Source organism: Pituophis catenifer, unplaced genomic scaffold, assembly GCF_029215685.1.
Source record: "Pituophis catenifer annectens isolate HBS135680 unplaced genomic scaffold, rPitCat1.0.hap2 SCAF_7, whole genome shotgun sequence".
NCBI classification, from domain to species: domain Eukaryota; kingdom Metazoa; phylum Chordata; class Lepidosauria; order Squamata; family Colubridae; genus Pituophis; species Pituophis catenifer.
Genome location: NW_027256887.1, coordinates 11,096,179 through 11,113,309, shown reverse-complemented (window position 1 = coordinate 11,113,309; position 17,131 = coordinate 11,096,179). Strand labels below are relative to the sequence as shown.

Genomic DNA, 17,131 nt, shown 5'->3' with positions numbered 1-17,131 from the left:
TTTGCTAATACCAAATTAAGTACTAGTAGGTCTTAAATGTTTGACCCTCTCAATGTCAGCTATGAAAGAGAGAATGATGAAAGTTCAATATGTTACTCAAGATTGTACTTAGGATATAATTACATCTGCCTGTGATAAGGGAATCTCTCATTTAGACCGCTTTTCTTGTCTAGAGATGATCAGATTGCAAGCTGATTTCCAGCAGAATTCTGATCTGATCGAGAAGAAATTAGAGAGGAACAAGAAGCACATTTCAAATGTGTTTGCTTGTCTGGATCCATTTTTGTTACAAACATAACAGATTTATGACTACGAAACTCTGTATTATACAGATAGCTCTCGACGCATGACCACAATTGGAACTAGAATTTCTGTCGCTAAGCGAGGTGATTGTTAAGTGAGTTGTGTCTGATTTTATGAATTTTTTTGCTATGGTTGTTAGCCAAATCACTCTAGTTGTTAAATGAATCGTGTGGTCCTTAAGCCAATTCGGCTCCCCCGCCCCATTGACATTGGTTGTTGGAAGCCAGCTGGGAAGGTCGCAAATGGTGATCACATCTCCTTTTGACACTGCAGTTATCATAAATGTTAATTGCCAAGCACTTGAATTTTGATCATGTGACCATGGAGATCCTGCTATAGTTGGAAGTGCAAGGATTGGTTGTTAGTTACTTTTTTTTCCAGTGCTGTTGTAACTTCGAACAGTTGCTAAGTGAATTTTTTTTTTTTTAAATTTCATTTATATGCCGCCCTTCTCCGGAGACTCAGGGCGGCTTACAATGCGCTAAGCAATAGCCTTCATTCTTTTGTATATTTATACAAAGTCAGCTTATTGCCCCCACATACTGGGTCCTCAGTTTACCTACCTTAGAAAGGATGGAAGGCTGAGTCAACCTTGAGCCTGGTGAGATTCGAACCTGCAGTAATTGCAGGCAGCTGGTCTTGAATTGTTGTAAGTCGAGGATTACCTATAACCAGAGGAAGAAAATTTATATTTTGCATTGTAAATGTTGTCAGGGTAGTGATTTAAGACCTGATCAGCCGATGCAATGATGTAATGATGGGAATGAAAGCAAGGTTTTTGGCTGTTATCCCTTTAAGAGCCTGTATAATAAGAAGAGGCCCTATTAGTTCTTCCCTACTGTAATTGCTGCTTGTTTGACCTCTGCCTATAATATGTGTATGTATAGTATATATTCTTTTGTAAGATCAAACCACTATTTATTACAAACCTCTGTTTGCTGTTATTGCTCCTGGGTTGTCTCACATAGTAAAGCTGTGCGCACTCTGACAAATGTGTGTATGTAAATGTATCTACCTCCAGGTTTAAAATCTATGTCTGCATGCACCAGTCATATGCATTCATATCCACCCCAAAATAGAGATGAACAAGGGTGTCTGCAGGTGTGATCGACAGAGAGACAAGATGGTGGTGCAATCAAATGAAAGAATTATGAGATAAAATAAAAAATTGGGATATGTACTGGGAACGTAGGTCAAATCCTGGACAGGAGATTAAGTAAGATGGTCGGGGAGGTTCCTTTCATTTCATGAAAATGAATCGCCTTAAAAATGGACTTTGTCAATGTTGCTTCCTAAGGCTGCAAACTACACACTTTTTTTTCCCCCTCCATAGAAGCATCAATGGAGACCTGCTGTTCCCGTGGGTATGAATGGGCAAGTCAAAAGAAGGACTGTAGGTTTGTCTCTTCAGATCGGGATTCCAAAGAATGCAGGTAGATGACAAAGTGTTTAATGTAGTTGCATCATCTAGTTATTATTATTTTTTTCTCCCCTATATTGTTTCGATAAATACCTCAAGGCAGCGAATGTACCTGATATTTCTTTCTCCTCCTATTTTCCCTACAACAACAACCCTGTGAGGTGGATTGAGCTGAGAGAGAGAGATCGGCCCAAAGTCACCCAGCCGGCTTGCTTGCTTCAGGCAGCACTCGAACTCACCGTCTTCTGCTTTCTAGCCTGGTGCCTTAACTACTACACCAAACTGGCTCCTCATCCAGGACACGAACCCTGCCTCCTTCAAGCTGACTTCCTGATATTTTCACTGGCATATCTGTGATTTTTGAACGTCTATGTCCGTGATGGCGAACCTATGGCATGCGTGCCCAAAGTGGCACAAAGAAGCTATGTCGCCCGGCACGCGTGGTCTTGCCTGTTTGTCTTCCAGGTTTCTTGAGTGCATGAATGCGTGATGATCAGCTGTTCACGCACGCTGCAGTGCCAAAAACTGGTGTGCGCATGCACGCCGGCCAGCTGATTGTCGGGTGCACATGCGCGCCAGAACTCGGAAGTTTGGCTTTTCCAGAGCGCAACACCTTTGCGTACACTGTAGTGCCGAAAACCAGCCTGCGCATGTGCGCCAGCCAGCTGATCGTCAGGCGCGCATGTGCGCTAGAACCCGGAAGTTCAGCTTTACCGAAGCGCTATCCCTTCATGTGTGCGGCAGTGTCAAAAACCAGCCTGCGCATGCGTGCCAGCCAGCTGATTGTTGGGCGCACTAAAATCCAGAAGTTTGGCTTTTCCCGAGTGCGACACTGATGAGTGTATGCGACGTTTACATGCGACCTTTTCAGCACTTGGTGCCAAAAAGGTTCGCCATCACTGGTCTATGTGATTTTCTTAGCAGCAGTATGGAAATAGCTTGCCATAATTTTCATTTTTACTTTCCAAGCAAGTCTAAGTCTTAGGATAGGCTGGTAATCTCTCATCCAAGTATAAACCAGGTCCAATCTTGCTTCAAGCTCAGACAAATTGTCCACATCCTGCCCCCTGCTAAGATGCTGCTGGTGTCCATTTCCCAAATTGCACCCCTTTTCCCAAACCCACTTGGTTAGCCCTCTTTCATTACAAATTCAGCCTCTTTGCCTAATCCAATTTTGGTTCCTGCCGGAGAGTTAAGAATCTTCTGAGAAAATGTTGTTTTGACTCTGTTCTCTACTGTTTTCGAAGTTGCAACTTTTTCTATGTTTTGTCAAGTGTGTTGTGCGATCATATCACCCATTACAGAGCTTCCATTACAGATGTTGACACTCTAGAAAGAGTGCAGAGAAGAGCAACCAGGATGACTAGGGGACTGGAGGCTAAAACATACGATGAACGGTTGCAGGAACTGGGCATGGCTAGTCTAGTGAAGAGAAGGACCAGGGGAGACATGATAGCAGTCTTCCAATATTTGAGGGGCTGCAACAGAGAGGAGGGGATCAAGCTATTTTCCAAAGCACCTAACCCAGACAAGGAATAATGGATGGAAACTGAACAAGGAGAGATTCAACCTGGAAATAAGGAGAAATCTTCTGACAGTGAGAGCAATCAACCAATGGAACAGCTCGCCTTCAGAAGTTGTGGGAATTTCATCACTGGAAGCTTTCAAGAGACTAGACTGCCATCTGTCAGAAATGGTGTAGGGTCTCCTGCTTGGGCAGGGGGTTGGACTAGATGATCTACAAGGTCCCTTCCAACTCTGTTGTTAATCTGTATTGCTCTGTCTGATTCTCTTTGTAGGATAGCCCAGGAACAGTGCTGCCTCAGTCAGCTGGAGGTGTTGCATTGCACCACTGGAATGGCCATTGCTAGTAAGCAAGAAAATTGTGACATGCCAAGGGAGAATTCCACTTGTGACGACAAGATCATTAAGGTGAAATTGTAGAGGGGATGTTGAAATGACTGCATAGCAATTTGGAATTTTTCTTTGTTATCAGAGCCGGATGCTGCTGGTCTCCTTCCGTATATTTCACGCTGTGGTTCTAGAATTATCTGGTTCCTGGGCAGTTCTTTGAGGGTTCCTAATAAGGAAAGGGACAAAAGGATATGGAAAATATTGGGTGTTTTTAATGTTTCCTGATGGTGCATCCTATAAAACCAGAGATTCCCTTAAAAAGATTGTTTACAGCACTCTTAGTGATTGTTCTGCATTTGTTACATGTGCTTAAATCTGCATTGTGGCCTTCAGCCCGGGGGAATCTCTGTGAGGCCATTTCTTCGATGACTGTTACATGAGGAACACCATTGAAACCATGGATACTTCACAATGGACCATGGTGCTAGGTGTGGAAAGTACTAACTCCTGTACGAAGCGTTTCATGCTAGAAATGAAAAAAATACTGTGACAGGATATTATCATAATGAGAGCCTATCAAATTAATAGATGGTTGTAAAAATAAAAAAATGTGAAACGAGAGGAAGCGGGCAGGAAAGGGTGAGGATTCTTTGTTTATTTCCCCCTTTTTTTGCACATGGATGGGTTTCCAGTAAAGTAGTAACTGTAAATGAATTGTTAAAAAAAAAAACTTGCCAAATTGGATATAATTTCTCCGGGATATTGCTGCGAAATTTATTCATAAATGTCAAAAGCCTGAATTTTCATCTTAAGGGATGGAGAACTCTGTAGCTGCATAATGAGGAAGGGTTCTCGGGTTGTATTTTAATCTAGAATTGTCAAATGAGATTTATAATAAGATCAGGGACATCTTTCTAAAATAATTCAAATAATATGGGCAGACTTGATTCAGATTAGGGAGCAGGAGAACTAAAAAAAGGAACAAACTGATTGTTTGGAAAACTAACTTGTCAAGAGTTGATCTATTAATGAGTCTTGAAGACTTTTATTTTAATTGCTTTTAATTGCTCCCTGTTTGACCCTTGCTATTTTAATTTTTTTCCCCTTCCTGTCTTTCCTTGTTATATTGTTTTAACTGAAGCAATCTTCTTTTAATACTTCAGTTATAGATTGCAGTTATGCTGCTGAGAATTCTGAATATGTTGAGAGTAAATGTCCCAAATTCAAAGCAGGTTACATATGCTGAATTTCATAGAAACTTTTCAACATTTCAATCTCCAAACCCTTCCAAAATGTTCACAGCAGTCACACACTTGAGATATTCTTTGGGGCTTGCAACTGAGTAGTTGTTGCCGAAAACTTTTAAACATCCAAATATTTTGAGAAATGTTCTGAAAGACTTAACCCAGGGTTTCCCAACCTCAGCAACTACTGTGTTTCCCCCAAAATAAGACTGGGTCTTATATTAATTTTTGCTCCAAAAGACGCATTATGGCTTATTTTCCGGTTAGGTTTTATTTTGGGAGAAATACAGTACTTAAACACCTCCGTCTGCTGACGATCTTAACTGGGGCTTATTTTTGGGGTAGGACTTTTATTACGAACATCCTGAAAAATCATGCTAGGGCTTATTTTCCGGTTGGGTCTTATTTTTGGAGAAACAGGGTATAAGACATTACGGTTGCAAGATGGCTGAGGAATTCTGAGAGTTGAAGTCCATACATCTTAAAGTTGCCAAGGTTGGGGAAACCCTGCATTAACCCCATAAGGTAGCACCGAAAAGTGTGTTAGGTCTCTGTGTTTGAAGGACAGCTATCATAACACAATAAATTAATTTCCGCTACACAGAAATGTTGTCACTGCTGCATTTTGGGGAAAGAGGCCCAGAAACAAGGCAACAGCTGTGAACAGAGCCTCTTAATGGGTTATCAGTGTGGATTGGTGTTCAGAGCTTGCTGTGTCGAAGGGCATGAAAACTCGGATGCTGGGATTGTTGACGGTCCTAACAAAGAACTGGGTAAGTTGTTCAAATTAAAAAAAAAAAACTTTCTGAGATGAAGGAGCAGCATGTTTTGAACTGCAGGAGAGCTGTTGCATGCTGTTTGTAAAATGGATTAAAATGTATAGGGAGATTTAATTTGTGTGTTTAATCTGAGATGAACCTGTAACATTTTTTTGCTTCAGAAGTTAAAAAGGCTGAACGCTGCTCTCTATTCCCAGAAGAGCAAAGTTGTTGTTGTTGGGAGGAGTATCACCATCATCTACCATTAATTTGTGTGTTTAATCTGAGATGAACCTGTAACATTTTTTTGCTTCAGAAGTTAAAAAGGCTGAATGCTACTCTCTATTCCCAGAAGAGCAAAGTTGTTGTTGTTGGGAGGAGTATCACCATCATCTACCATCTCAATTTTGAGTTCATTCCTCAATCCAGACCAGAATTTATCAACCATAACAACTTTAAGACATGTAGATTTACAATTCCCAAAATTATCCAGCTAGCAATGGCTGGCTGGGGAATGCTGGGAGTTAAGGTCTATGCATCTTAAAAGTTGCCAAGTTTGAGTAACATCGATTTAAACATCTAGATGTTACTGGAAACTCTTCCCAATTTCCTACATTGTTGTTTCGACTGTGAATGAACCAACCAATATCTCTAACGAGAGGTCAGTATAATTAACAGCATATCTCTCTTTCACTCCTCAATGCCGACTTGCTTTCTCCAGTGGAAATTAACCTTGAGGATCATTACCTGAATGACCGTTGCAGAGGTAAGCTTGTTCATATTGTAATAAAGGGACCATCCAGAGAGAACACAGCATTGGTGTTAGATAAACTTGAGAGTTTGTAGAGGCAGTGTGAATTTTATTCAGCGTTCTCATTCAACGTTACCTTCTAAAAAATACCAGTCCTCCATTTGACAAGTTTTAGCTGATGTCTTGTCTGATCTTGAAAAGCTAAGCAGGTTTGGGGCTGGATAGATAGATAGATAGATAGATAGATAGATAGATAGATAGATGGTAGGTAGATAGAATTCTTTATTGGCCAAATGTGATTGGACACACAAGGAATTTGTCTTTGGTGCATATCCTCTCAGTGTACATAAAAAGAAAAGATACATTAATCAAGAATCATAAGATACAACACCTTAGTTCTTGGATAAGAGAGCATCACAAAATCCCAGGGCTATGGACTAAATTGAATTTCACAGTTGTATTGTGAAATATCCTCAATTGAGAGGAGCCAATCTGGTCCAGTGGCTAAAGTGGTGGTTTAGGGAAACACTTCTAGGAGCAATCTGATCCAAAGACCTTTTAGCACAATCATTTCAGTACTTGTGGATATTACCTCAACTTTTTTTGATCCCTACTCCATTGATACTCCTGTTAAATTATTGAATATAAATCATGTACAACAGAACTTAATCCTTCCAGAATAAATTAGTTATTATATCAGCTTTTGGAAGGCTCTAATCTAGAAGTGGAGGTCTTTTCAGAGGGGCAGGGCCATCAGGTGGAAACAGTGTCTCCAAGTTCAGTTCCCCTCATTCCCAATGCTTCTCCTGGGAGGGTTCCATTAAATACATGAAACCTAGTTGGAGGTAGCAATCCTGAAGGTGCTTCATAGGTTTTAAAGGGCTTCATAAGTTAAAATTAGAACCTTGAAACCAGGGGTGGGCTTCAAAAATTTTAGCAAGGGGTTCTCTGCCTGGTTGCTGGATGGGCGTGGCCATGGTGGGGCGTGGCCTAGTTGGCCTCCTGCACCATGTGGGGGGGGGGCGTTTTTGCCCTCCCCTGGCTCTGGAGGCTTTTCTCGAGCCTCTGGGAGGGCAAAAACAGCCTCCCCAGGCTCTGAAGGCCCTCCGGCCCTCCTGAACTTTCAGTAGGCCCATTTTTCGCCCTCCCAGAGCCTCCACGCACACTCTGTATTTACCTGCATCCAAAAACGACCACGTGGGAAGTCCTGGGAGGGGCAGGGCAGGTGGGTAGGGCCAGCCAGGAGTGGGATTTGGGAATTTTCCAAACTGCACAGAATCTTAGCTAGAGGTTCTCCCGAACCCCTGCGAACCTCCAACAGCCCACTCCTGCTTGAAACATATTGGGGAATATCTTGGCAGCCCCTGCAGGATCCATGGGATTAATCCCACCTGGTTACTAGATAAGTTTGGTGTCATTGGGTGGGTTACTGCCAGTTCTGAGTGGTCTTCACTACTTGGTGAAGTGGATTGCACGAGTTTTTAATGTCCTATCTGCAAGTCCTTTGCAGTAGTGTATCACTATGGCTGGGAAAGTTTTTGCTAATGGAAAATGCGCCAATCTTTGGAGAAAGGAATATATTGTGCCAAAATTCTTGGTTTTTAGGTGGAGGACCTTGTACCCAACAATGTAGGGACACAGGAACTAGTGTCCTCTGTTCTTGCTTCATGGGCTACCAGCTTCAGCCAGATGGCTTCACCTGTGAAGGTAATGAAAAATTTGATTTCCTTATATTTTTTTGGGATATTTTTAACTAATTAACCCTCCTTATATCTTGGCTCTTTTGAAAAATCTAAGCAGGTTTAACTTGGGATGGGGGAATACCAGGAAATAGATTGATAAGCTGAACACACATTCCCAAAGAAGCTGGTGCCAACCTTCTTCTGTGTCACAAGAAAACTACATAGGCATGACACATAATCTCCAACTGAGGAAGTTGGAAAAACACCCCAGGAAGAGTCTACAAAACTACATGTCTGGTTCAACTCAAGGATGACTTGACTTTTTATGACCCATCGATTCTCCAGATCAAATCTTTCTATTGTGCGATGATCACAAGTTGCTGAGAAACCCTAACTGGCTCATTAATACCATCTCATATATATACCTTCTGCTTTTCCTATGGAGAGATACACTATTCTGATAGCTTTATGCACCATTGAATTGTTTAATACTCTTTTAAAGCCAACAAAACGTGTTGTGCAATATCCATTGTTTAGCTACTTATTGAGTGAATAATTATTTAAAATCTCCTCCTATTCAGCTTCATAGAACGATCTTGTTTCTAAGATTATAAAGGAAGATAACCTTATACTGTCACATCTCTTCTCATCTCTTTCTTTTTTGACCTAAAAATCTTGAACATTGTGGTTTTGGCTATTACCTCTTGATTATTTTTCATAACTTTTCCAACCCTATAATGTCTTTTTCTGGTTTAATTACTGCAACTAATTTATTTTTATTTTTATTTTTAAATTTATATACCGCCCTTCTCTCTGAGGACTCAGGGCGGTGTACAGCCAGAATTAAAAAACATGAAATACAAATATTAAAAACAATTAAAATATATATAAATTTGGCCCAAAATTAAAAATACAAACCAATTAAAACATTTAAAATTTCTTCTTAAGCCAGCCCGGCTTGCTGGAAAAAGTGGGTTTTAAGGGCACGGCGGAAGGCACTAAGGTCTTGGATTCTCCTTATCTCTGGGGGCAACTGATTCCAGAGGGTAGGTGCCCCCACAGAGAAGGCCCTCCCCCTGGGAGTCACCAGCCTACATTGATTGGCTGATGGCACCCTGAGGAGGCCCTCTCTGTGGGAGCGCACGGGACGATGGGAGGTCGTCGGTAGCAGCAGTTTATGTATGCAATTGTAGTTGCATAAAGATTTCTAAAGACAATTCTACTTATAACTTTCTTAAAGCCTTCAATGTCACCTGTCCCTACATCCACCGTGGGGCTTGAAGTGATAACATGAACCAGCCCATGATTATCTCTGAACCATGGTTTGTGGTTTAGGTTTATAAATGTAGCCATTATGCCTAATTCTGTAAATCATGGTGAAATCACTAATTAATTTGTGAACCCAGACCCAAGTCCACCTTTTTCATTTGACTATCTTAAGATCTCTTTCCTGGTCCTTCAGCACTAGCTCAGACCCAATCAACGTATATGTTCAAGGAGGGAAGTCAATAAAGCCAAGATGGTGGCACACTGCTTAGAATGCAGTATTGCAGGCTAACTCTGCTCACAGTCTGAAGTTTGAGCCTGACAGGACTCAAGGTTGACTCAGCCTTCCATGGTCGGTAAAATGAGACCTAGACTGTTGGGGGCAATATGCTGACATTGTAAACTGCTCAGTGAATGCTTTAACGTACTGTGGAGCTGTATATAAGTCTATGTTATTGTATAGTGACCATCACCTTTCCCTCTTTCAACATGAATTTTGATCATTAAATCATGGTTGCCATCTTGCGTTTTTGACACACACATACACACTCTGCAGTTGCCTTTGTATGTCCTCATCATACTTGTTGTCCGTGCACAATAGTTTATATTGGGTGATATTTTTTATTATTATTATTATTATTATTATTATTATTATTATTATTATTATTATTATTATTATTATTAGATTTATATGCTGCCCTTCTCCAGAGACTCAGGGCGGCTTACAGTGCGTTAAGCAATAGCCTTCATTCTTTTGTATATTTTATACAAAGTCAGCTTATTGCCCCCACAAACTGGGTCCTCAATTTACCTACCTTAGAAAGGATGGAAGGCTGAGTCAACCTTGAGCCTGGCGAGATGCGATCTTACTTTAATTGCAGACAGCTGGTGTTAAATTACAGTGCTTCTGTCTGTTGAGCTAAACCAGGCTCCATATTAAACTGAAGTTTTTGCTTTCTTGTCTTTTTCCCCAGTTTGGGAAAATAATTTTGCAGTATTTCAACCTTGTGACTTGTGCTTGCCATTCTAAGGGACTTGGTATTGTAAGCAAAAGTCTCCGTTTAACTCAACTTTCTGGATTATTGTTAAGAAAAGGGAAGATTTTCATTCTTATCTGGTTTCACTGTTTAATTCCACATTGCCTCTGCTTGTAAAGCTCCACTTCTAAGGCAGAACCTTCAAAAATGCCATTGTTTACATCCTTCTTTTTTGAGACATGTTTGCTCTCTGCTTTCTGTTTTTCTGTAATCTTTCCTCTTGTTCATCCTGATTGCTAAGTTTGCTTAGGCATTCATTTATCAATGGCTGTTTAGAAGGCCAAGTAAAAAGGCTTACTATTTGACTCTGTATTCCTGTTGATACTCCCAGTCAACTTTAAAAGCCAGGGAGGCAAGAATTATCTTTGCAGATGGTCTGGCTTTGATTCTTCTTTAGCAAAAAGATGATTGTGGGATTTCCACTGTTTTACTCAAAAGGGACATTAAACTAACCAGGCTGTAATTTCCTGGCTCATCCTTTGATCTCATTTTAGAAATGGATGCTCTGTTTCAGTTGTGCTGCAGCTGATCTGAGGGATAATGTTTTGCAAGATAAGTGATTTCACATTTGAGTTTGTTTAGAAATTTTGGATGAATGTGTCTAGACCAGGGATGGTGAGCCTTTTCGGCACTCATGCGGAAACATCGCTCGTGTCTACGTGCACTTGGGGGCGCACTCCGGAAAAGCTGAACTGACGCATCCGGCCCATAGGCCGTGGGTTTGACATCCCAGTTCTAGGTCATTGTCTTTCAAACTTGGAATTTTAAGAAGTGTGAACTTCAACTCTGAGTCGTTCCATGCTAGCTGAGGAATTCTGGAAGTTGAAGTCTACACATTTCAACATTGCCAAGTTTAAAAAAAACACTGCTCTGGTTTTAATCCAACTTTCTTGATTATTCTTTTAAGTGGAGAGTAATTTGATCTTTTGTCAAATTTTCTTCAACTTAGATTTCTTTCTCATGTAACAATGATTTCAGAAGTGCTTATTACCCTGAGAACCTATTCATAAATGTTGATCATTGCCAACAAATGTTTTTAACCCTAAGTCCTTGACTTGCAATCATTCAAAGCTACAGTTACACTGAAAAAATGACTTATGGCCTCTCCTCCCACTTATGACTTGTTGCAGCATCATCCCCAGGGTCATATAATCACTATTTATGTCCTTCCCAGCTGGTTTCCAACATACAAAGTCAATGGGGGAAACCACATTCACTTAACAAACATGTGAGTCGCTTAATTGCATCGTTTCACTTAATAACTATTGTTAGGAAATGAATTTACCTAACTTGTTGGGTTGGCAATATATAAACCCCCAATATAGCTTTAAGACTGCTGTACTGCTGTATTGCATCATACTGTGTCCTGATTGGTTAGCTCTGTAGCCAATGTCTTTAAGAGGGAGCTAGAAACATGGTTTGTTTCTCTTTGGCTCTCTGCTGTTTGTTGTGTTTGCTACTGTTTGCAACTGTTTATTGTGTATGACTATGACAACTGGTAAGAAGACTTTTTAATTAGATTATCCCTGGACTGTTGTTTTACTATCTACTGCTTTATCTGTGTATAACCTGGACAGTTTTTATTGGACTGTGCCTTACTATTTCCTGAAAGTAAACACAACTCAGTGTATCTGTGTGTTGGCTGTGTTTAATTCGTAACTACTCTCAATCGCTTTCATGTGCACACCCTTGCTACTCAAGGGTTGCTCTGCGAATTCCTTAACAACTATGACAAAAAAGGCTGTAAAAGCAGGCATGACTTACTTAACAGCTGCCTTGCTTAGCAATCAAAATTCTGATCCCAGTTGTGGTTGTAAGTCAAGGACCTATAGAAAAATAGTATGCTACATCAAAAATGGTTGTATTCTTTCTAGATATTAATGAGTGCATCACTTCAGCCAATCCCTGCAGCATCGGTCAGATCTGTGTCAATATTGTGGGCTCTTTCCGTTGCCAGCGGGAGACGAGTTGTGGGACAGGTTATCAGCTGACAGAGCACAATCTCTGCAAAGGTACATTTTAGAATGTAGAACATAGAATCATAGAGCTGGGAAGGACCTCAGAGGTCTTCTAGTCCAACCCCCTGCCCAAGGCAGGAGTTACCTTATACTGTCTTGGTCAAATGGTTTGTCCAGTCTATTTTTGAAAACCTCTATATTGATGGAGCACCCACAATTTACAACTGCCCGGAAATGGCAGAGATTTATCAAAATGCGAAATGTTACAGATGGTAAACCATCTTTACTCTCTTGAACTCCACAGTATTAGCTTTGTACAATGTTTGCCCAATGTAAGTTCAGGTTTGCAGTGATTAAAGTACGGGTAGATGCTTGTCTTCAAGCATTCCCAGAGCAGTGGTGGGTTGCTACCAGTAGTGGCGGTAGAACCGGTAGCGGTGGCGGGAGGCTCCGCCCACCCGCCCGGACATCTCTGCGAAGTGTTGTGCATGTGCACGAGCGCCCACTCACCCACTCACGAACTGGTAGCGACGGGATTTGAATCTACTGTCCCAATTATCTGCAGGAGAGTTTGAAAAAGACATGACTGCCATCTTCATTGTTCGAGGGGGTGGGGGGGGAGAAGAGGGTATCCTCCTGCAGATGTCTTGGGGTTCCTGAGAGACAGAAGCATCTGTGTTTACAAACTGACTCCTTTAATGCTGCAAGGAGCCATTAATCTGTAGTAAATATTTGGCAGTGCTAGTATAAGGGAGAGGCAGAGCCTCCTTGGGGGTGGGCAGCTTTGCAGGAAATGTACACCTGATCCCACTCCAGCCAAATTTCAGCAAATTGCTTTTAAGTCCCAAATGGGTTCCTTTCTGTGTCCTCTCAATATTGCTTGAACCTCCCCAGGTGTGAAAGGCTTGTCCATTTTTCTCATAAGGGCCGATCTTGGCCTTCCCTCCGGAGGAAACAATCAGGCTGTGGTCTTCCTCCATATCCATAAAGCCAAGAGACCCTTGTACTAAGAAAGTGGGGAGTGGAAATGTTTTGGTGGCTGACTCAGAGCACCTGAATGGGCTTTTTGAGACGTTCACTTGAATGATCAGAGTCAGAGGTGGTATTCAGCCGGTTCAGACCGGTTCACCTGTACCCGTAATAGCGACCTGCGGGTGGGCCGCCCACTCGCCCTGGATCTTACCTGCATCCAAAATAGGCCGCGTGGGGACTCCTGGGAGGGATGGGGCAGGGTGGGCGAGGCTAGCCAGGAGTGGGATTTGGGGATTCTCCAAACTGCACAGAATATTAGCTAGAGGTTCTCCCGAACCCCTGTGAACCTCCAGCAGCCAATCTCTGCCTTTACCCCTTTACAGAACTTCTAGGCCAGGTTTCCAATGACACATTGAATTGGTTTAGATATAGGTTTAATCTGTCAATTCAACAACTGCTTTTATCTCGGTCATGACAAGACGGCTCCGGGAGACCTCACGCTAACTCCTTCTTTCTTTTGTGATGTGCCAGATATTGACGAATGTGAGACTGGTATTCATAACTGCCTCCCCGATTTTATCTGTCAGAATACGCCAGGATCATTCCGTTGCCGGCCCAAACAACAGTGTAAGATCGGCTTTATACAAGATGCTCTCGGCAACTGTATCGGTAAGGCATGCAGCTGAACCTCCTCTGCTGCTTACACTACTAGGGGTCTAACTCGAGCTATGGTCAAAAAACTCCAGATGGTGGGTATAGCACACCTAAAATCCAGCCACCATCTGGAGGGCGGTTGTTGTTTTTTTGCCGCAGCCATTTTGAGTTTTTTGATCCTAGCTCATATTTGTGAGCTACCCTCCACTTATGAAGTTATCCCCACTGAAGGTGTTTTGAATTTGCAAGCAATGTTTTCAGCAATGGATTGTAGAATTATTTCGTTCTTTCTTTCTTCGGTCTCACCTCTTCCTTTTAAATGCCTGGCTGTATTTTTGCAGATATTAATGAATGTTTGACTCTTCCTGCTCCTTGTCCTGCTGGGCAGGCCTGCATCAACACAGATGGCTCGTTTGCTTGCCAGAGGAATGTCCCAAACTGTGGAAGAGGCTACCACCTGAACGAAGAGAAGACCAGATGTGTTGGTCAGTACCGAGATAGCCATGTTTCATCCCCCACCCACCCACATTTATTCTGATGTTTTGCTTCTATGTCTCTTCTGTTGACATCCTTCATTTCTACCTTCACAACTATGCTGAGAAGAAGGTTTTAGGGGCTACGAAGGTGACATTCAGTAAACCAACCAACTATAGGTGGCAAGATGTCAGTGAGAGTTGGTGGTTGTGTAACGCGGGTGGAAGTATAAGAACTTTTTCAGAGCTTGTTGCAGAAATCACTTCCAGAAAGCACGCACAGATAACTGATTCAACAGGATTCATTAACTTCTTTATATACATAATAACACATGAATAAATGTACAATACCAATAGCCGATTCTTCCAATGTGGTAGAGAGGAGAGATCAGTTTTCAGTTCAGAGTTCAGAGCAGACAAGTCCAGACTGGTTTCAATTTCCTTTTTGCACAGACTCAGAGCTGAGACACGCCCAGACTCCAAACTTGTTTCAGCTCCCATTGGCTGACTTAGTTGCTGTGCCTATTCATTGGCTGACCTTGTTACCGTGTCTTCCCAGTCATGAATATTCTGACAAATTGGTATGTGACAGAAAGTGTTTTTATAAGTCGTGGAGGGTTTTGTGTGTTTTTGAGATGAGGAATGTGTTGATTGGTCGGCTTGTGAACTTCCTTGCTGCTTTTAACTTAGTTTTTTTGGGTTTTTTTTATTGTACTCTGGACTGATTATGCTTTGCTCTTCTCAGGCTTTTTGCTGCATGGGAGCAAACTTGCAATGGGGCCATTTTCCCCATGAATTTCTATTGCTGGCAGGAGTTGCGTTCAGCCCTTTCTGGAGAAGGAGGAGAATGGCTGACTGGGCTAGGTTCCGGCTGATGGTCAGGTGGACATTGTAGAGGTGCTGAATATCATCATGGGAGGAGATCCAGGTGGTGGCAGCAGTAGGAGAGCCATTTTGCTTTTGCTGGGCCCTTTTTGCCAATGTGTTCTTTGAGAAGGCATATCAGCAACAGCGGCAGCCATGATAACATTAGTAGTGTGACATCTACTTAGCTTACATCAGGGATGGGAAGCAAGACATATTATTTTCCATGGCCTCCATATTGGGTTTCCCAGAACCTGGAGGATCGGTTTGTCACCTCTCAGTTGGGTGGGGGGGGGTCGGCTATATTGGAAGAGAGTAGTAGCAGAGGAAAGTGGGTGCTTAAGGACTACCATGGATTCTCTAACTGTGGAAGAGAGAGTTTGCCTTCTTCACAGCAAACGTCAAAAAAAGGTGGCCATGTTTTGGTCATCCATCTTGTGTACAAACCTACCGGATGTTTTGGTGGTGAATGGGGGACCCATGCTTTGGGGTTCCCCCTTCCTGCTTCCGAAGGACGTGATTGGATCCTGGCTGGGATTTCTAAGAGAAATTGTGGTATTGCTGCGGAAGATATTAACCACTAGCCAGCCCCATCAGAGCTCGATTCAGAGGAGGAAGAGGAGTTGGAACTGGGACCATCTGACAGGGAAGGCACGTCTCCCTTGGGATGTTTGGAGATAATGAAAACTAGGGGTGGGCTTCAAAAATTTTAGCAAGGGGTTCTCTGCCCGGTTGCTGGGTGGGCGTGGCCATGGTGGGCGTAGCCTAGTTGGCCTCCTGCACCACAGCAGCGGGGGAAGCATTTTTGCCCTCCCTGGGCTCCGGAGGCTTTCCTTGAGCCTCGGGAGGGTAAAAATGGCCTCCCCAGGCTCCGGAGGCCCTCTAGAGGCTGAAAGCGGGCCATTTTCTGGCCTTCCAGAACTTCCAGTAGGCCCATTTTTCACCCTCCCTGAGCCTTCACGCCCGCCCTGCACTTACCTGCATCCAAAATGGGCCGCTTGGGAACTCCTGGGAGGGGCAGAGTGGGGTGGGCGGGGCCAGCCAAGAATGGGATTTGGGGGTTCTCCGAACTGCACAGAATCTTAGCTAGAGGTTCTCCCAAACCCCTGCGAACTGCCAGCAGGCCATCCCTGATGAAAACATAGAAAAAGAATGGATTCTGAACCACTGTAATTTCATTACGGAGCCTCATATGAATTATGTATTGCACAATGACATTCTTGACTTTGCATTCCTTGCAAAGCTTTAATATTTTCCCGTTAGTCATTTTTTCCTTCTGTTTCTCTGGTGAGCTCCAAACATTCCATCTCAAGATAGAAATGATCTAAAACCTCCAAGGTTTTTTTCTTTTTTTAAAGAATCCAGGAAGTGGTGTAATATTTGAGTTGCGGACTCACAAGGTTAGCTTCTCCAAGGAGGCAAAATGAAGTATCTGAATATTTCAGAAGGAAATCCAGGAAAATCCTGACCACAAAAAGCCCCTAATTGTAGAAGCATTCCTGCTTTTTATAGTCTCTCTCTAAACCTCTGAGCTCTTTCTACTCAAAAAAAAGGCCTGCTGGCTTTAACTTAAGAAACTCGGCTCACAGACAAGTGAATATTGACCATGTCAGCAGAAATTTTCCCGAACTTGCAGTATAGTGTGTGATTTTAATCCACCTGTTTGTTTTTCTACTCACATTGTTTTCCATTCCATGGCCAAAATACAAACAGCTGTTTTAAGATTATATTGACTATTTTTTGGTGATGCTCCTTTTTTTTTTCATATCTTTGATGAAACTGCATGATTTTCCTGGAAAAGGGGTCGGGAATTCTTTATCTTGACCCCCGTTCAGGGGTGAAATGCTACCGGTTCGCTCCGGTTCAGGTCTAGGAGTCTCTGGAGGCTGGGCACA

General features: G+C 42.4%; 1 protein-coding gene across 2 annotated transcripts in view; it reads left to right on the top strand.

Moving 5' to 3' along the window:
- Positions 1-17,131, top strand: part of FBLN1 (fibulin 1) — a 62,712-nt gene that overhangs the window by 14,367 nt on the left and 31,214 nt on the right. For both annotated transcript variants that reach the window (XM_070948011.1, XM_070948013.1), the window contains exons 2-9: positions 1,637-1,736; positions 3,523-3,655; positions 5,426-5,594; positions 6,301-6,345; positions 7,936-8,037; positions 12,190-12,327; positions 13,777-13,914; positions 14,241-14,384. In XM_070948011.1, coding sequence (XP_070804112.1) covers positions 1,637-1,736; positions 3,523-3,655; positions 5,426-5,594; positions 6,301-6,345; positions 7,936-8,037; positions 12,190-12,327; positions 13,777-13,914; positions 14,241-14,384 — 969 coding nt within the window. The remainder of the gene's footprint in view (positions 1-1,636; positions 1,737-3,522; positions 3,656-5,425; positions 5,595-6,300; positions 6,346-7,935; positions 8,038-12,189; positions 12,328-13,776; positions 13,915-14,240; positions 14,385-17,131) is intronic.